The sequence below is a fragment of the Oryzias latipes genome, chromosome 4 (assembly GCF_053564925.1).
Source record: "Oryzias latipes strain Hd-rR chromosome 4, Olatipes_Hd-rR_3.1".
NCBI lineage: Eukaryota > Metazoa > Chordata > Actinopteri > Beloniformes > Adrianichthyidae > Oryzias > Oryzias latipes.
In genome coordinates this window covers 18,845,786-18,863,502 of record NC_136240.1, presented here as the reverse complement: position 1 = coordinate 18,863,502, position 17,717 = coordinate 18,845,786, and the positions used below count along the sequence as shown (strand labels likewise).

At 37.9% G+C, this 17,717-nt stretch overlaps 1 protein-coding gene across 4 annotated transcripts; it reads left to right on the top strand.

Moving 5' to 3' along the window:
- The first annotated feature begins 776 nt into the window (after window positions 1-776).
- Window positions 777-11,136, top strand: atg4c (autophagy related 4C, cysteine peptidase). 4 transcript variants are annotated; one of them, XM_004068023.5, is made up of 12 exons: window positions 777-911; window positions 983-1,032; window positions 1,130-1,251; window positions 1,774-1,857; window positions 3,099-3,329; window positions 4,460-4,796; window positions 6,524-6,594; window positions 7,550-7,755; window positions 7,903-7,981; window positions 8,783-8,859; window positions 9,281-9,400; window positions 9,706-11,136. In XM_004068023.5, the coding sequence occupies exons 3-12, from the start codon at window positions 1,176-1,178 to the stop codon at window positions 9,871-9,873; spliced, it is 1,449 nt and encodes a 482-aa protein (XP_004068071.1). In that variant the 5' UTR covers window positions 777-911; window positions 983-1,032; window positions 1,130-1,175; the 3' UTR covers window positions 9,874-11,136. The 4 variants fall into 4 exon arrangements, with proteins under 4 accessions (XP_004068071.1, XP_078802133.1, XP_020558121.1 ...); XM_078946007.1 differs by having other exon boundaries at window positions 1,098-1,251; XM_020702462.3 differs by lacking the exon at window positions 983-1,032 and having other exon boundaries at window positions 796-911.
- The last annotated feature ends 6,581 nt before the right edge of the window (window positions 11,137-17,717 follow it).

Genomic DNA, 17,717 nt, shown 5'->3' with positions numbered 1-17,717 from the left:
TTGTGCTATCCTAGGCACTTTAACATTGGGAGTTGGGTCATCTAGACCCACTAGACAGTGCTCTGAACCTTTTTTCTTCAATGATTTGTGATCTTCACTGGTGTCCATGGATTACATGAAATCCTCTCCACCTTTATCCACCTTTATCATGGTAGGGAGAACATGTCAATGCAAGGGTGGGGTCATCTAAGATAGCACAAGAGTTAAAGGTTTTTTTTATTTACATCTGACATGACGAGTTTCAAAGTCTTAATTTTAAGTTTTCTTTTATGATGCCTTAAATCTCTGATTTATCCTTTATTTTCTTGATGCTGATTTTTTCCCCACTCTGAAAGGAGTTTTACTTTATATTCAGAAACTATGATCGCAGTTAATTGATGTAGGTTCAAAGGTGGTTTTTTTTTTTATTTCAACAAACAATCCCATCATTTGGTGATTTATAAAAGTAAAGTCAGTCATAAGTTGTCATTGCTGTTAAATTTTAAATAAAAGTCCCCTTGAGAATAGTTTTAAAATGTGGTTGATCAAAACCAGACATTAGCCATTATAAGTTTACCAAAACAGTAAGAAACAAAAATTCAGACATAAAACGATTATCCTAAATAAACGGAATAAAATATAATAAAATAGTCAAATATAATGTTAATACTTTTAATTTATTTTAATTGTTTTACTATGCCTTTTTTTTTAAACTAACCCTAAACAAGCTTTCGTAGTTAAGGAAATTTAAACTCCGCCCTTACGGGCTGCTCTTGTCATGGAAATTAACCGCACCCTTGTGACTTTCTCGGCGGAAACACCGCGAGATCATGTGATCTTGACCGCCTTACTTCCTTAAAGTGTAAACATTGGAGCTAGCAGACGAGTGAGAACTCACACAGTAGGTCATGAAGGAAGAAACACGCCTAGAGGTAACTGTTTAACACTATTTTTTTTTACTATTATCATGATCTTTATTTTAATTAAATGTAACAAAAACCAGCAGTGTGTCTGAAGCTGGAAAAATTGCCCGTCTGAAGCAGCTTTAAACTGGTAAAAAAAAAAATCTCCACTGCTTGTATATTTTTGTAGTTACTGCACATCTGACATCTGATAAGTTTGTGTAAATATCTGTGTACACAACGTTCAGGAACTGTTTGCGTTGTGGGAATGGGTTCCCTTCCTCGGTATTCCAAATGGAGAATAAAGGGAGCGACGAGGTGGAAAAACTGAAGACTAAGTTCTGTTCAGTGTGGAACAATGTGAAGTACAGTAAGTAGTTAGCTAAGGCTAATAAATGCACAAATCTATCACTTGTTCTCGTTTGTTTTGCTCCGCTTTCTTTGCAGTGAAACACACTCGACTGCACATCATGTGAACATTTGTTAGTCCATGCACAAAAGGACGTTTGTGCTACTGTCTTTTTGAAAATTAACAAGAACAATAGTATTTTATGGTAAAATGTCAAAACCACTAGGAAATAGTATCCATCGATGCTTTAATCTGACTGCAATACATCTGTATAACAGCAGCAAGCTTGTCATATTTAGCTGTTACACGTTTTCCTCTTTGGATTCAGTGCAGCTTTGCTATAGAATCAAAGGAGACAGGAAGCTGCTGCTAATGAGTCACCCCTTAAAATATTTCTTTGTTAGATATAGTCCTGTAAAAAATACCTTTTCTTTCTATTAATTTATGTCTACTGTCTTCAAAAAATAAAATATAGGAAATACGTTTTTTAGAACAACTGTTAACTGTTTATTTATTTTAATATATTGTTTTTGTACATTCTAGGTTGGGCTCTGAAATCAAAGACTTTATTCAGTAGAAATTCTCCGGTGCTGCTACTTGGAAGGTGCTACCACTTTAAGGCTGACGGTAGGACACCCATGTGACCCATTACCCCCACGGTGTCAGCAAACCTTAATCTTGCATGCATTTAGAGATTAAGGTATAATATTCTACCAAAATGACATGTTTTTGTCATTTTTCTCATGATGGAGGACACATAAAGAAAAATTAAAACTGAGTATTTTTGTATTGAAATCGTTGTAAATCAAGAGTAGAGGAAAAAAAATGGAGTTAAAAAAGCTTGTAGTTGTTGCGTACAAACTACCGTCGGCAGGCCACAAGCTCCCTGCTCTGCTCCATTCTGATGCATCCACTTACAGACAAATGGATCCATTAATGTCTGTTTTCCTCCTCTGAGCTGGTATCTAGCTCAAAACTGTACGGCTGGATAGCTGCAAGATCTAGAAAACAAAAGTTTTTTTTAATTTTGGCTAAGAACTGCATAATTAAAAGACCACTTGGAACATTTTTACAATAGATGATTGGAGTTTTGTCATTTTAAGACCTTTCTTTTTCTATAATTTTTAGACACACGCCTAATTATGTGCCTCAGCTGTTCCTCTGCAACAATCTCCTTTGGCATTTGTTTGTTTTTGTTTCTTCCAGATCAGATTTAGGTGTGGACTCATTTTGGACAATTATATAGAAAACAAGGATGTTACTCAATGCTGAGACTGTCTTTTTCAAGAATTCAACTGCTGCCCAGAGTAATTGCGTAACCGTAAACGTTTTTCCAATATTTTAAGTTTCATCTTGCTGTAAATCCACCGTTAAACATTTCAGGTTTTTTGTCCATATAAGCTTTTTTTGTTGTTCTTGTTCTTGGTTGCTTCCTCCCAGGCCAGATTCTCTGAGCCAGACTTGTAATAGAATTGCTTAGATTCCTCTCATGACAACAGTTTGACTAATACTCAGAAAATGATTTTCAGAGTAGAGGCTAGACAAAAACTCCAAACGTTGTGCAACAAAAACCCTTCTTTAGATGTTTTTTTTTTAAAGACAGCTGAGAAATGGAAAACAGAAAGCATGTCATCTATTTATGAAGTCAACTCTGACAAATGAACTCATGTCAGAACAAGACAGGAACAAACACAAACCTGAGAATTCAGATCTTAGTGGATTATATAGAAATATTGTGATTGTGGTTACAGGAACTGCTTGATCGATGCTGAAGCTGCAACTTTTCATATTAAAGCAGACACCTAATCAATGTACCATCATGTTGTAAATGAAGAGCTCTCGCAGTTTTTTTGATCTCCTCCCTTCAGATGATGGCAGTGCAGATGAAGCTAGTTGCAGAGAACCAGAGGAAGGCTTCAGCATGGGGAATGTGGAGGCTTTCCGGAAAGACTTCACCTCGCGTGTGTGGCTGACCTACAGGGAAGAGTTCCCCCCGCTGCCGGGCAGCACTCTGACCACTGACTGTGGGTGGGGCTGTTTGCTGAGGGCCGGTCAGATGATGCTGGCTCAGGCTCTTGTTCTGCACTTCCTAGGCAGAGGTGAGGCTCACACGTGCTACTTATTTGACCTGAGGTCATTTAGGAAAAAAAGTTGTTCTTCCTAGCCTAGCCTATTCTTCCTAGCCTATTCTAAAGTAAGATAACTAATGAGATATTTCTCTATAAAGGCCTTAACGTCCACTTCAGAATATTTATTGATTAATTTCTCTTAGGTTTACTGTGAATCAAGGTCATTTTGTTAATACCTTAGACCAGACTCTGGCCCGTTTTACTGCTCGGACCACTCCCACCCTCTAAGCCTTTCAGCTCCTGCCCTGTTTGTAAGGCTAAGGCTCCATTAAAGTGAAATAAAGGGATTCTAAAATTGATAATTGAGCAAAAATGACATAAAGTCTGATACCTAAGTAAAATCTCTCATTTTAAAGGTCTGAATATGTTTTTGACCCTAATTCTTTGAAAAGTTTGATGTAAAACTTCTTGAGAATTTTTTTGAAGTTGAATGTGCTGTTTAGACTCTGGTATAGAAAACTGATAGCCAAGTACATCACATCACAAGATTGTTCTTTTTTTTTTTTTTGTTGCTGCTGGTTTTTTGTTAGTCACACATCTTCAATCTGTATTTTACTTTATAATTAGTAATTAAAAATAGCCCAAAATTTAGCTTTTTTGCATTTTCATTTTTTTTTACGAAAACACTACTTGGTTAAATATGCAACTAGTCTGTTTTGTTAATATATGTAAAAACATGAGTGACATTATTTTAATGAAATAAAACATCTTTTCTGTTATATGTATATAAATGTATACCGGTATAGGTATAAAACTGTCATTTGAAGCAAAAAAGAAATGTTAACATCAGTTCTTCTCTAATATCACAAACAATTATCAAGTTTTTTCTTTTGAAGAAGTAACATTAAGAAGTTTTCTCCACTTATTTGAAATAAAATCTTAATATTACCTGATAGTAAAATGCAAATAATATTACCGGTACTCAGACTTAAAAATAGATGCAATGATCTTTTTTTATTGCAATACTTTCATGGTGCAGTTGTGAAGCTATTCAAAAGAATTGTAAAAAGAAAAAAACTATTTTAAATTTTTTTTCTTTTCTTTCTTTTTTTAAATTGATATTAAGTGTTTTTGATCCAGTTTTGCTTATCTGTCTCCAGACTGGACCTGGTCCGAGGCGCTGACTCTTCAGCCTTTAGACACAGAGACGTGGACGGCCTCCGCCGCCAAGCGCCTCGTCGCCTCTCTGGAGGCTTCACTGCAGGGCTCCCCTAAAAACTCTGACAGGCAACATTCTGAGCCCCAAAGTTCGTCCCAGGGTTCTGCAGAAGAGGCAGAAGCACATTTAAAGGAGATGTACCACCGCACAATAATCTCCTGGTTCGGGGACACTTCTTCAGCTCTTCTGGGTCTGCACAGGCTTGTCCGCTTAGGCCTGACGATGGGAAAAAATGCAGGGAACTGGTATGGACCAGCTGTGGTGGCACACATCCTCAAGTAAGTTTGGTCATTGTGTGTATTTCCATTTGTTGGTGTAACATTTTTCCTTTGGATTTGAATCAGGTCACTGTAGTTAATTACTTTTTTTCCCCAGAGGTAAGTCTTTGTTTCTTAAAGATTACACAAAACCTGGTAATTTCTGGATTCAAAGTTGACTAACTTGATGCAGGATAATCAATGTAGTCACACCATTTTTAAGGATTCTCAATATCAAAAAAGATTGATGATATAAATCCCTATTAAAATTTACAGGCTGCTTAAAGCCAGAATTTTGACTTTGGAATATCAAACAGTAAAGAGGAAGGATCTCCACAGTCTGTCATGAGAATATACTGTGAATTCCCATCCAAAGTCAGAGAAGTCAGAGAAACCACAATAAACTTCCCCTGTCTTGGTTTCTGTTCTTGAATAATTTCTTCATTAACTGGCCATTAATATTTAAAAAGTTATTGGTAGAATGTTTCTGGTTTGTCATGTGTTCCTGTGCACCAGGGTGCGTGTGCAGGAGAATCAATGTTGAGGAACTGGAAGTTTGTCTTCTCCAGCAGTAAACCCCTATCCTGTGGGTTCTGAAAAAGGAACAAAATACTTTTTTTTGTTGCAATATTATATATTGAAAAATATTTACAGGTTGATCAGGTTCTTTTAGAGGCCAAATCACATTTTTAGGGCCATTTAACAGTCATTGTGTATACCTTTTATGCAAGCGTTATTTTGGGAAAGCTTATAAATAGATTTGATGATTTAAAATCTTGCAACAAAATGTTTGTATGAGTGATGCCCTGCCTCTGCAGACACAGTCTCTACTGATTGGTTAACCCCTTTGTTTCACAAAGTGTTGTATTTTTTATGATATACAGTTTGGTGGTAAGACTTACTACTGCTTTTGTGCACAGAAACACAGATGGACCAAACATTTTCACTCTGTTATTCAACATAATAGTACATCTGAAAGATTATTCCATCAAAACACACATCTCATCTTTAAGCAGCTTCTGTCTTCAGGTTCCAGTCTTTGTCTCTACCCCACATCCCCTCTTTTTTCCCCCAGGAATTTTTAAGTTGCTTTAGACAAAGATAAAATAATTTCACAAACATAGTTGTGACGCACAAACCCAGCTTCATCCTGTCTTACCTTCAGATTTCACAGAGTTTTTTTATCCAAGAAAAATAAACGGGTCCCTATTTTAAATACTCTGATGCAAAAAAAAGACACTACTTTGGTGGCCTTCACACCCAAGACACTCCTGATAAATCCAGGAGGTTGTTGATCCTGATCCTGAGTGGATCCTCAAACGATCATTGTTGATGAACCACTCCTGGGGAGGGACAGTGCTGCAAAATCATTCAGTGAAACATGCTAAACTTGGATTTAGACAGTAGACCATGTTCACCATGAGATCATAGCATCATATTTACCTAAAAAATACACAACAATCCTGATTGGCTCCCTTTCTTTTTCTATCTGTTTTTAGAATTACTAATGAATTTAACATCTAGCTTCTACGTTTGCTTCCCCTTTTCTCATTGAGCAGATGTGTAAAGTTTAACTATACTGAACAAAAAACAAAGAGAAAAACTCATTTTTGATTTTGTCTTTGCTCACAGGTTTATGCAACAAATGACATCATAGCACTTGCATGTGGCTTCAGACATTTGTCTAATGTTCTTAAATGCAATACTGGCTTTCAACATTGTTCTGTCTTCGGTTTCCTCCTCTAAAGAAAAGCTGTGGAGGAAGCCATGGATTCTGGCTTGGCGGGTATAACTGCCTATGTCTCCCAGGACTGCACAGGTATGAAAGATGGTCCTACTGTTGATAAAACGGGAAACTGGGCACTTTGCCTGAGCTGCTCCTTTGATTTTTTTCAGCCATTTTTCTGTGTCTGCAAGACTGGAGCCATGAAAATGTTGACAGGCGCTTTTATAAAACAGTATACTGAGTATACTAAGACAGTATACTGTCTTTCTTCCAGTAACAGACACATCCATTCCTAATAGAATCTATCCATTCCAATGTTCTCTTAACCCTTAACGTTTGATAAATAGTGGAATGTAGTAGAAAGCTATGTTCACACCGTACTCAGCAACATGAGTTCAAGCGGCCACTTCCAATTCAAAGTTTATGTAAATGCGTGTTTCGAACTCCCGTGTTCTATACTCTTCTGCTTGCGCGGTAGTTTCTACGACTGTTTTTGGGCTCTACATACAAAACGCGGATACAGAACAATCGTTGCAAGTCAAACCAGGTCAAACCTTGACCAATCAGGGACTCGGAATTTGGTAGTGATGTATGGATGGTGTCTTTTTTTTTTTAAACACGAAAGTGCCAACCATTTGAAAATTGATCGTGGAGAAATGACTAATTATGGTTTGAGCCTGGCTAGAATTATATGGCACAAAATCTTTCATATATCGGAATAGAGCTGTGAAAGAAATAGCCGGGAATAAGATTTGCGAGATTTGACCACTTCGACATTTCGCCAAAAAAAAAAAATATTATTCTTCCAAAAAAAAATGCAATATTGTTTTTTTTTTTTTTTATTCTTGCACCAAAGGAATAAACATTAAAAAGTTTATACCCTTGACATCCTGTTTGCTACAATCCAAAGTTTTTCTCCTAATTCCAATATTTGGTTGGCAGTTCCTTTCCCCAACCTCAAACGTGTAAACCTTAGGTAGAAAAGACAAAAGCTTTAGCTAATGAGAAAGATTACAATTTTACCTTTGTGTTTTTGATCCTTTTGTAGTGTACAGCGCTGATGTCGCCGACTGTCACAAGCCGCCGAGTGCCAGGCAGGCGTCTGTGAGTCCTCCTATAGCGGGAGGAGGCCCTTCTAAAGAAGACCAACCAGGATCTGCTTCCATCTTGCCAGACAGTCAAGCCGTAATCATCCTCATCCCTGTAAGGCTGGGAGGAGAGAAGATAAACCCAGAGTATTTTGAATTTGTAAAGGTGAGCTATCAGTTTGTTTCATGGTGTTTTTCTTTTAAGCTTTTCTTTCAGTAAAGGAAAGAATTTTCAGGCGAAGATTTGAATAAAGTAGAAGTGACACATCTTAGATGGATGTATTGTCCCATGCGTTTCTTCTGTTTATTGTAGAACATATTGAGTGTGGAGTACTGCATAGGCATCATTGGAGGAAAGCCCAAGCAGGCTTGCTACTTTGTGGGATTTCAAGGTCAGTGTTAGCATAATGGGAAAAAAAAAAACAGAAACAAACACAAAGGCCGGTGTGAATAACAAATTATCTTTGTGAAATACGCCCTTCCTACTTGTAGAGACAAAGTAAGTTAATGTATTCTTGTTTGCATGAGGAAAATGGAGAGGAGTGGAGATGAAAGCGAGTGAAACAGCGCTTACTTTATTCCCTCTGACCCATCAAAGCCTCGCCCATTTATCACCGGTAAACTGCCCAAGTTGTGAGCCGTAATTGATTTCCATAGGAGCCGTGCATTAAATTTAATCCCAGCCCCAAAGTGAGCCACTCTTCATCACCTTCAGGATCCAAGAGAAACCTTCAGTTGTACATCTTGGCAGTCAATATTTACGCATTTACATTTTACCAATTTGAGATGCGCTGGCGAATGATGCTTAAACGACAAGCAATACATTCTTCCTGGCGGGGCACGGCCCAGCGGCGCATTCATCATATGCAAATGGACAAATATAATTGCGTGTTTGTAAAAGTATTTCACCTACACACAAAAATTAAATGACAGCAACTTGTTTTAAATTTTCTGGATGTTGTTGCGGGTCTAAAGAGCGTGCTTGAGCAAACGCGTCTGATTATGCAGAATGTAATCCACCCCGGGAGATATTAAAAAGCAACAACCTTCTGGGAGGCATATTTGACGCACTCAACCCCAACAATAGACCATGTGGGTGACTTTGAGCTGCTCTGCATAGAAATTGAGGAGAAGCGCGTTTTTGTAGTAATCTGATGTTTTTGAATAACTTGTCTTCTGTTTTGTCCTTGTAGATGACAGCTTGATTTACATGGATCCTCATTACTGTCAGTCTTTTGTGGATGTCAGCAACGGCGATTTCCCTCTCCAGGTAATGTGAAATTACACCGGCAAGCAGACGAGGGCCGCTGTAATGTGAATTTAATAGTCTCTGTTAGTACTTAAGGCAGGGAAACTGAAAGCACCGCTCGGCCCAATTACAGACACCCCCTCACCACCCTAGTCTACTGATTTATTTGGTTCCCAGATGAGTGAAGCTGCCTTTTTGCCACCAAAAAAAAAAATCTGCACAGCTTCATTTTTCTCAATCTATTCATAAAAACATTACCGCATTTTTGTGTTATGCTTGTGTTACATCAAATAAACAGTGAGCTCATTAAACATCATTATAGACTAAATGTTGTGTGTTGTGTGTGTTTTCTGTCATCGTTACAGAATAGATTTATATGTGTAAATGGCAAATCTGTGGACCTTGTGCTCTTGTTGAGATGATTTTGTCTCTTGTTTTTTAGTCATTTCATTGCCCCTCACCAAAAAAGATTCCATTCACCAGGATGGACCCAAGCTGCACGATTGGCTTCTATTCCAGAAGTCTTCAAGACTATGACAGAATCAGGGAAGAGCTGTCCAAGGTAGAAAAATATTATCAAAGAATTAGAGCAGCAACAAAAACATATTATGCTTTAAGAGCTCTACTTGTTTTTTTGATGTTTGGCCACTAGGTGGCACCGTTTAGTCAAAAATCAGATCTCATTTGTGCACTGCATCTCCATCTAGAGATGATCCCAAAAAGATGCTATAAGTAAAGTTTCTTACTTAATTGCTCTGCTAGGACGATTGATCTATTTGTGTGAAATGAGTAAATCAAAATGGATCTGCTAGGCCTCTCGAAAATGAAACAGCGGATTTAGTCAAACACAAACTTCTGTTGTTCCAGCTGCTGCAGCCATCGACAAAGGAGAAATATCCGGCTTTCACTTTCGTGCAAGGTCACGGCAGAGACTATGATCTGTCAGCAGGCCTGACCCCGGAGAAACTAGAATGGCCTTTCATCCGCAGCCCGCCGAGAACGGTCACCACGGCCGGAGACTTTGTGCTGCTTTAGCTGCCAAATGGAAAAGACTATGAGTCAAAACACTTGTATTCCAAGGATTCACGCATGAAAACCCTAACGTACACTTTATAAAAACTTTAATGCACAGTTTTACACTATGCACAAAAGTGCCACTTACTGCCAAGACGTTTGTGAATGACACGCAAGAAGACGTTCTGGTGCTATACTTAATCTAACAATCTAGCATTTTTGAAATATTAGCACGAACAATAATTTGGTCCTTTGTTTTTGATCCTTATTTTAGGTAGGTTTTCCATAGAGGCCATAAAGATGACTTTTGTAACATGTACTATTGTTAAGTTTTGGAACATTTTCTAACATAAATTTCATTAGGTTTCAAGCTTTCTGAAAGACTGAACAAAACAAAGAGAATATAAAAGATAAAAGGTTGATTTATAAAATTATACACTTTGTTTAAACATTGGATGCTTTTCATGTTTGATTAATGGGTGTTAGTTTCAGTACAAGATGCAAGGTGTTTAGCACTAAAAACACGATTTTAAAAAATTGCTACTATTGGGAAAGAAACTGCCTGCCATTTTTTTCACGTTGATTTTTATTTTTTAAAGTTGAACTTTGTTTGAAGTTTAACCGCTCTCATCCTGGAGCTGCTGATTTTTTTTTTTGGATTTTTTTTTTTTGGAAAGAATATTTGATCCCGCCTGATTAATTCTGATGTTTAAAGAGATTTTACAAATGACACCAATCATTTCTTTTTTGTATTCTAGAGTTATTTGTTTCATACACTGCACAGTTTTGTTTGTCTAGGTGGAGTAGATTTCTGTATGAAGGTGACCTGTTAAAGCAAAAGTTAGAAATGGAAAGTTATGGAATTAAAACAAAAATGGGGCATCTTTCACATAATTAAGATTCTTTTTGTTCTATATGGAGTTTTCAAGAATTTCTTTTTTTTCTGTATACTTGGTAATTCTGACAATTTCATGCAGCTTTTTTTGACATTTCATGTTATGTCTATTCTTCCATTTCTTGGTTTTTTATAACTTATTCTCAATCAGAGACTGCACAATCCATAACAGCAATAAACCTCTGGTAAATAAGTACACCAGAGAAAGGATGCTTTCGTGCTGCAAACCTCATTCAAGCTCTGTTTTTGGTCTCACTTTTTCTCTGAATTGTTCTCATGTACTTTTGCACTGTGCAACACCTGCAGGGCTTGTGTGTTTGTAGAAATAAATTTGCCAAATGTTTTGAAATGCCTTAGCAGTAAAGCCTATTAAAAGCCATAGTGTCTCATTGTTTGAGCATTGTCTTTTGTGTGAAGAAATTGAAATAGGAGAAGGTGTGAAGAAAGTATATATGTTCTTTAGTTTTAGGATCTGAATACAAACCTCAACAGTGTCTTTAAAATGAGCAAGATTCTTTTTCTCTTGCGATCCAATGTAGCAGATTAAAACTAATCGTACGTGCTAACCATCTCCACAGCCCATTAACCAGGAACCGGAAAAAATGTGACCCAGTGACACTGGCAGTAGTTGTGTTCCTGTGTGGAGGAAAGGAAAATATCCTTGTGTGAAAAAAAAGCCCTGTTACCATGGATAATTTTTCTGTTTCCTCATAGCTTGAGCTATGCCGGACTGTTTTCCTGTTTAATACAAATTCTTGTATTATGATGAGCTGTGCTTTTTAAAGGAGGGCACTGTCCCTTCTGTTAGGGGTCAGGGCAAGGGTGAGAGTAGACGGAGCAACAGAGAAAGAACCTCGTCTGTTCTCTTCCTCACCATCAAGAAGCACATAAAGGCATCATTTAGATCCCCTGTCTGATCTGTGTTTTGGTCAATTTATTTTTTCTTCTTGTTGGCTTGGTGACAGGCTATGTAGAGAGGGCGGGAGCATCAAATATGCTGAAGAAAAAGGATCTGCAGAGATGCTCCTTCTGTTCTGGTGTGGAGATTGCAAAAAGGCTGAGAGTGGACAGGAGGGAATGGGACATTTAGGAATTTTTGTTTTGGTCAGATACATGAAAGAGCGTTTGTGCTGCAGGGCACAAAGCAATCTGAGGGTTAGCTGTTGTATTTACAGGGGATGCATGAAGATCTGGCTAAGAAGGCACAAGCTCAAGGGGAAAATACGGCCGGCAAGTGGTGGCTTCAGAAGACAAGGGAAACTGCACATATATCCCCAAAGCAGCTCCTGAACAAGTCTAGCAAATCTTACATCTGTTCAAATAAATTCCTAATAAAAAGGAAAAGGCTTTCCTTAGACATTGAAATGATTTAAGAGAACTCAGATGGACAATGTCTCACAGAAATCCCCATTGGGACTATTAGTTCCTTGTTCTAACTTTCAATCAAACTCTTGCAGCTTGAAACTACACAGAAAAATTGAAACTTTTGGGATAATCCATTTCATGAAAACCAAGTAAGAATTTTTTGTTGCAATAAATAATGAAGCAAAGCATCTTTTTAACATATTTTTTTAAATGCTAGACAAAAGAAGCCGAATTCAAGGTCAATAAAGCACAACACGTTTATCATACTGGGTTAGTGTGATGCTTTAGGATTCTCCTGAGTCAAGATAAGCATGCAAAAATAAGAGAACTCAGGGAAAGGAGGGGGTTTAGCAGTAATATCACAGTCTAGCTTAATTCTCAGCACTAAAGTCAAACATGTTTATAACTCCTTTTGAAAACATCATAGTGTCCCTAACAGGAAAACTCAAAAAGCTGTATTCATAATTATTTATCGTCTTCGGCCTGTGTTGAGAATTTTTTCAGAGTTTTCTGACTTTGTATCGACTACTGTTTTAAATTCTGATAAAATTATAATAGCAGGGGATTTTAATATTAATTTTGATGACCCTAGTGACCTAGGAAATACATTTGCAGCTTTATTAGATAATATTTGTTTCACACAAAACATATGGCCCAAAGATTAGAACATGACAAATGGATTAGAGGATCTGCCCTCCAGTGGTTTGAATCCTATTTATCCGATAGGCACATTTGTTAATGGACAGTCGCTTGAGTTAGCTATGGAGTCCCACAGGGCTCAGTTCTAGGACCCATCCTGTTTATGCTGACCTTAGGAAAGATAATCAGGAAACACAGCATTAATTTTTACTGTTATGCGGTTGATACGCAGTTTTATTTATCCATGAAACCTGACCAGAATGAACATATAGAGAAACTTAATGCCTGCATCCGAGATATCAAGACCTGAATGACAATTAATTACCTCCTCCTAAATGCAGAAAAAAACTGAGGTCATTATACTAGGTCCTAAAAACCTCAGAGATGCTCTGTCTGATTAGATAGTCTCCCTGGATGGCATAAGTATAGCCTCCAATTCCACAGTTAGAAACCTTGGGGTTTTATTTGACCAGGATTTATCATTTTAGGCTCACATATCACAGGCTTGTAAATCTAATAATATCATAAATACATTATATAAAAGTTATTTATTTATTTATTTATTTATCATTTTGTTCTCCATATCTCTGCTTGGTGCAGTGTGATTCATGTATAATCCCTCTTTCCCACTCCCATCTGGGGGAGCGGGAGTTCTTCCAGATTCCAGTTGTCTCGTCTCTGCTCCTGTACCTGGCCGTGGACCTCGCCTCTGGCTCGTCTTGCGCCCCCAACCGTGCCCCAACTCCATCTGGATGAAGTCCATCTGCTGGACTATTTAAACATGTAGTTGTAGAGTTAGATAAGCTCATTCTTCTCTGAGAGTTCTGGTACATCGCCAGTCTGTCCTAGGGGAGGATCCCTCCTTCATTTGGATATCCCTGAGGTTTCTCCTTTATTTCCCCGGAATCCGGCATTTTTTAAAGGAGTTTTTCCTTACCAAGAAGGAGTGTCTGGGGGCAGGGATTCCCAGTTTAGTTTATTCTGTTTAGTTTAGTTAAGCCATTACCCATTGAATTCTATGACTTCATGTTCTTTATGATTTCATGTTTATTATACAATTACTGGTCTGAATCCCATTAAGACGACTATTATTCTAATAGTTGGCTAAATAAATGAAGTTGAATTAAATTGAATTAAAAATGTAAAGAAATGTAAAAAGAACTGAGTTTAAAATAAGCTTAATGTAACAGTGTGAATGTAAACTTTTGAATAAAAACAAATCAAATGCAGCTGGGATCAGGTTTTCAACCTGATTGTTTCAGCTGATCTAAGGCTTTCTGGAAGTCTGTTACAGATCTGTGGAGCATAGAAGCTGAATGCAGCCTCTCCATGTTTGGTTTGGACTCTAGGAACTGACAAAAGACCGGACCCAGGTAACCAGAGAGGTCTGGCAGGTACATACTGGGTCAAGACGTCAGTCATGTCTTTTGGTGCTAAACCATTCAAAGCTTTATAAACCAACAACAGAGCTTTAAAGTCTATCCTCTGGCAGACAGGCAGTCAGTGTTAAGACTTCAGAACTGGACTGATGTGGTCTACTTTTGTGGTACTTGTGAGAACCTTGAATAAGATGCCGTTTCCTGATTGAATTTTTTGGTAGTCCTGTAAAAACACTGTTACAGTGTAAAGTAAACACGTCTTAGTTTGGTGACACATTTGTTTACAAGCTACAGAAATTAGAAGGAATAGTTTGGAAAGTCTTTTTAAAAAAAAACAGTAAAAATGGACAATCAAACGTGATCTGACGCAACATTTGTTCCATTTCCATCTTATTAAAAATAACGTTTCCTTCCTTTTGAACTTTGTGGTTCTTAGAATCTTCTTCAGCACAGATCGGACCATGATGGATGAGTCTAAGAAAGTCCAGGGGAATTAGTTTTAACCGAAAAGCAAAAATATATTGTGCACAGTCTGTGAATGTGTGCTTGGCTCTGTGGAAGAAAAAAACGCAGTGTCTTTTTCACTTTTCATTCTTAAGGAACGTGTAAATTTATAAGGCTGAATGTGTAGTTTACGCATGTACAAGTTGTGTGTTAGACATTCTAAATCTTAGGTGTCACACTCCCTCCCTGTCTTCACACCAGGTGCAGGGTTGCTAGATTTATACCCAGTAGCCCTTGCCCACTCTTGTGGAATGCCATGCATCTTCAAACAGGTACTTCTCTTTGAAATCTCATCTCAGCGTGATCTTTAGGCAGCTAAATATACCCTGCTCCCAGATTCTGCAGCCGCTAAAGCGTAAATGCCGCCTGTGCTGCATCAGACTTGCATTCGGAGTCTCGAGTCTGTCTCCGCAACTGTCCACTTGTCTGCTCCCCCCTGTCTCCTCTGACTGCCCCAAGCAGCTCCTGGAGAAGTGCTGAGGCACTGCATGCCTAACACATTTCCTCTGGGCTGAGGCCAGACAAATGTCATAATGCTGTTATTAATCAGCAGGACAAGACAGCAGCTTTAAGGGTGCTGTACCCTGTGAACATGACCTAAAGTGCACAATAGGTTAAAGGTTCTTCACCTTTTTTTCCTTTCAGGTTAAAAATGTGCTCAGACATGAAACCGGAGTAGAATAGTTTAATAATCCCAAATCCATCAATTTGCATTAAGCGACCCAGGCAGAACTTTACATGCTGTATTTTTAGATGAAACTTTATTAAAGAGAAATGTCCAGCATGAGATTTCTGTTAAACTGGAACCTAATTGCAGTATCATTTATCACATATATGTCCATAATATTGTTTGCAATTGATTAAAATGGTTCAACTCTTTTAGCCAAATAATTTGGAGAATTTGCAACAATATGTACTATTCAAAAGTAGTGCTATAGGCGTGCCACATGATTAATTTCAAAATAATTTTTTTTAAAAATTGTCATTTTTCTCTAACTTTTCATTCTTTCCATGATCATGTGGTTCATTCTCAGCTGACACACTGGAAAGGCTGCATGGCTGTCACAAGGGCACTAAGAGTCAAATGCAATCATGCATTACTACACAAGTGCAATAATCTTAAAAACCCTTAACTCACTTTACTTCAATCTATAGCTAAACCAAAAGAATGCCAATTGTTTTTTAGCTAAAAAAAAAAGTTGTTTTAGTTTCTTTACTAGAGAGGGGTTTTCTGAGTCCAAGGCCCAAAGCAAAGCTCCTCACCTACTGTTGGCTAACCTCACCAGGCTGTGACGGCAGGAAAGGCACTGAAGTTAACATTTAGAGAACAGATGTGTGTGTCAGCTTTCAATTTCCATTGTGAGTGACAAAAAATCTTAGCAGAGCATCACAGGTTGAGGGTTTTCAGGTGGCCGGGTGGTGGGGTGGGGACTGGGGGGTTACTCCCCCCGCATCTCAGGATGTGATGTGGAGGAATGCCAAGATTCCTCATCCTGCTGTCCTCTGGGGCATGGCCACCCCTCTGTCAGCTTTTACTAACCGGATGCATCCAAAACAGGCACGCAGTGGATATTGCCTCCTTTGTAGCTGTCGGCTTGTTTCTTTCTGTACGGCAGTGTGGAGCGGGACGGCAAGTGTGTACATGTGTGTGAACTGGGATGGGCTGGGGGTTGTCAGCCTCTGTGTGGGGGGTTAAAATGTGTGTGACAGAACATGCTATGAATGTAGGAGTTTTTCATCCACCTCACTCTTACTCAACAGTCTCAGCTCTTTTGGATTGTAACTAGCATCAGTCTCTGCTGAGACTATAAGCTTTTATTATTCCCCAACGGCTCTGCTCAATGGCGTTTAGCACATTCCGCGCTACTGTGAGGCTTTCGGTGTTCATAGGTCGCTGTCTTTCCGAGGATGCATGTGTGGCATTTCCTCCCTCGTGCAGATTTGTGTCTTTGTGTGCCGCCTTGCAATCTTATCTCCATCTAAAACTCCTGCAGGCCCTGTGCACCATTATCACGCAGTTGCAATAAAACCCACAGTAATTAAAGGGGATCTGGCTGTAATTGCCTCAGTGAATCAACTTAATCAGCACCTGTATTCACAGTCAACCTAATGGTTCAATCTAACCTTTTAATATCGCAAGAATTAGAATTGTAAAAAATTATGCCCACAATAATCATTCCTGTATTTTGAACCTCTTGAGTGGACAATGAGTGGACCATTGTCCAATGCAAATATTAAAGCAGCAGCCTGCAGAGTGGGCATACTAATTTGTGGGAAACAGGGCAGAGGTGTCAGAATGACCATTTATCACTAGTTCAGAAAGAACATTTTTACCTATGTGGCACCTCGTTCATTTTAGCTAATTTCTGCCAATTTTAAATTGTTTTTGAGAACAATTAACAGATAAAATAATATGTAAAATAAAATGCAAAATTTCAGCTGTAAAATGACCAATTAAGCCCTACCATCTGTCACAACTTGTACTAGTGGAGAACTGATAGACATTGTAAAATGATCTCAAATGTTATGAAAACTATCAGACTTTTACAATTTTTTTGAGGGTTTTTCACTTTTCACTTGTAATGAAGAAAAAAAAACAGTTTTGCAAATCTTTCCTGATGAAAGCTAATATTTTGTTGTTATGACATGTTAAAATAGTTGCAGAAATCATTTTTGATTCACTGAATTAACACATTTTAATTGGACTACTGTGTGTGACTCCAAACTGAAGAACAAACCCTTTTATGCAACATAATTATACATATTACTGGTGCATGTTTTGTTTATTGTAACTTTCATTGCAAATTTATATAATAAAAAAACTTGCAATTTTCAAGTGTGAACCACTGCATGTGCATTTTATTTTAGAATTATTAACCAGCAGGGCTTTTAATAGACATTAGATTTATTTGACTTGTGAAAATTTTGTACAAATCGAATGTGTAAAAATAAAAATTTAAATTGGTCAAAAGTATTAATGATCAAATTCACATTTTTTTCCCCTCCACAGCAGAAAAGTAAGGATTACTGGAGCTGCTTTGATTTTACCCATTGTCATCCAATCAGTGCAGAATGAGAATCTC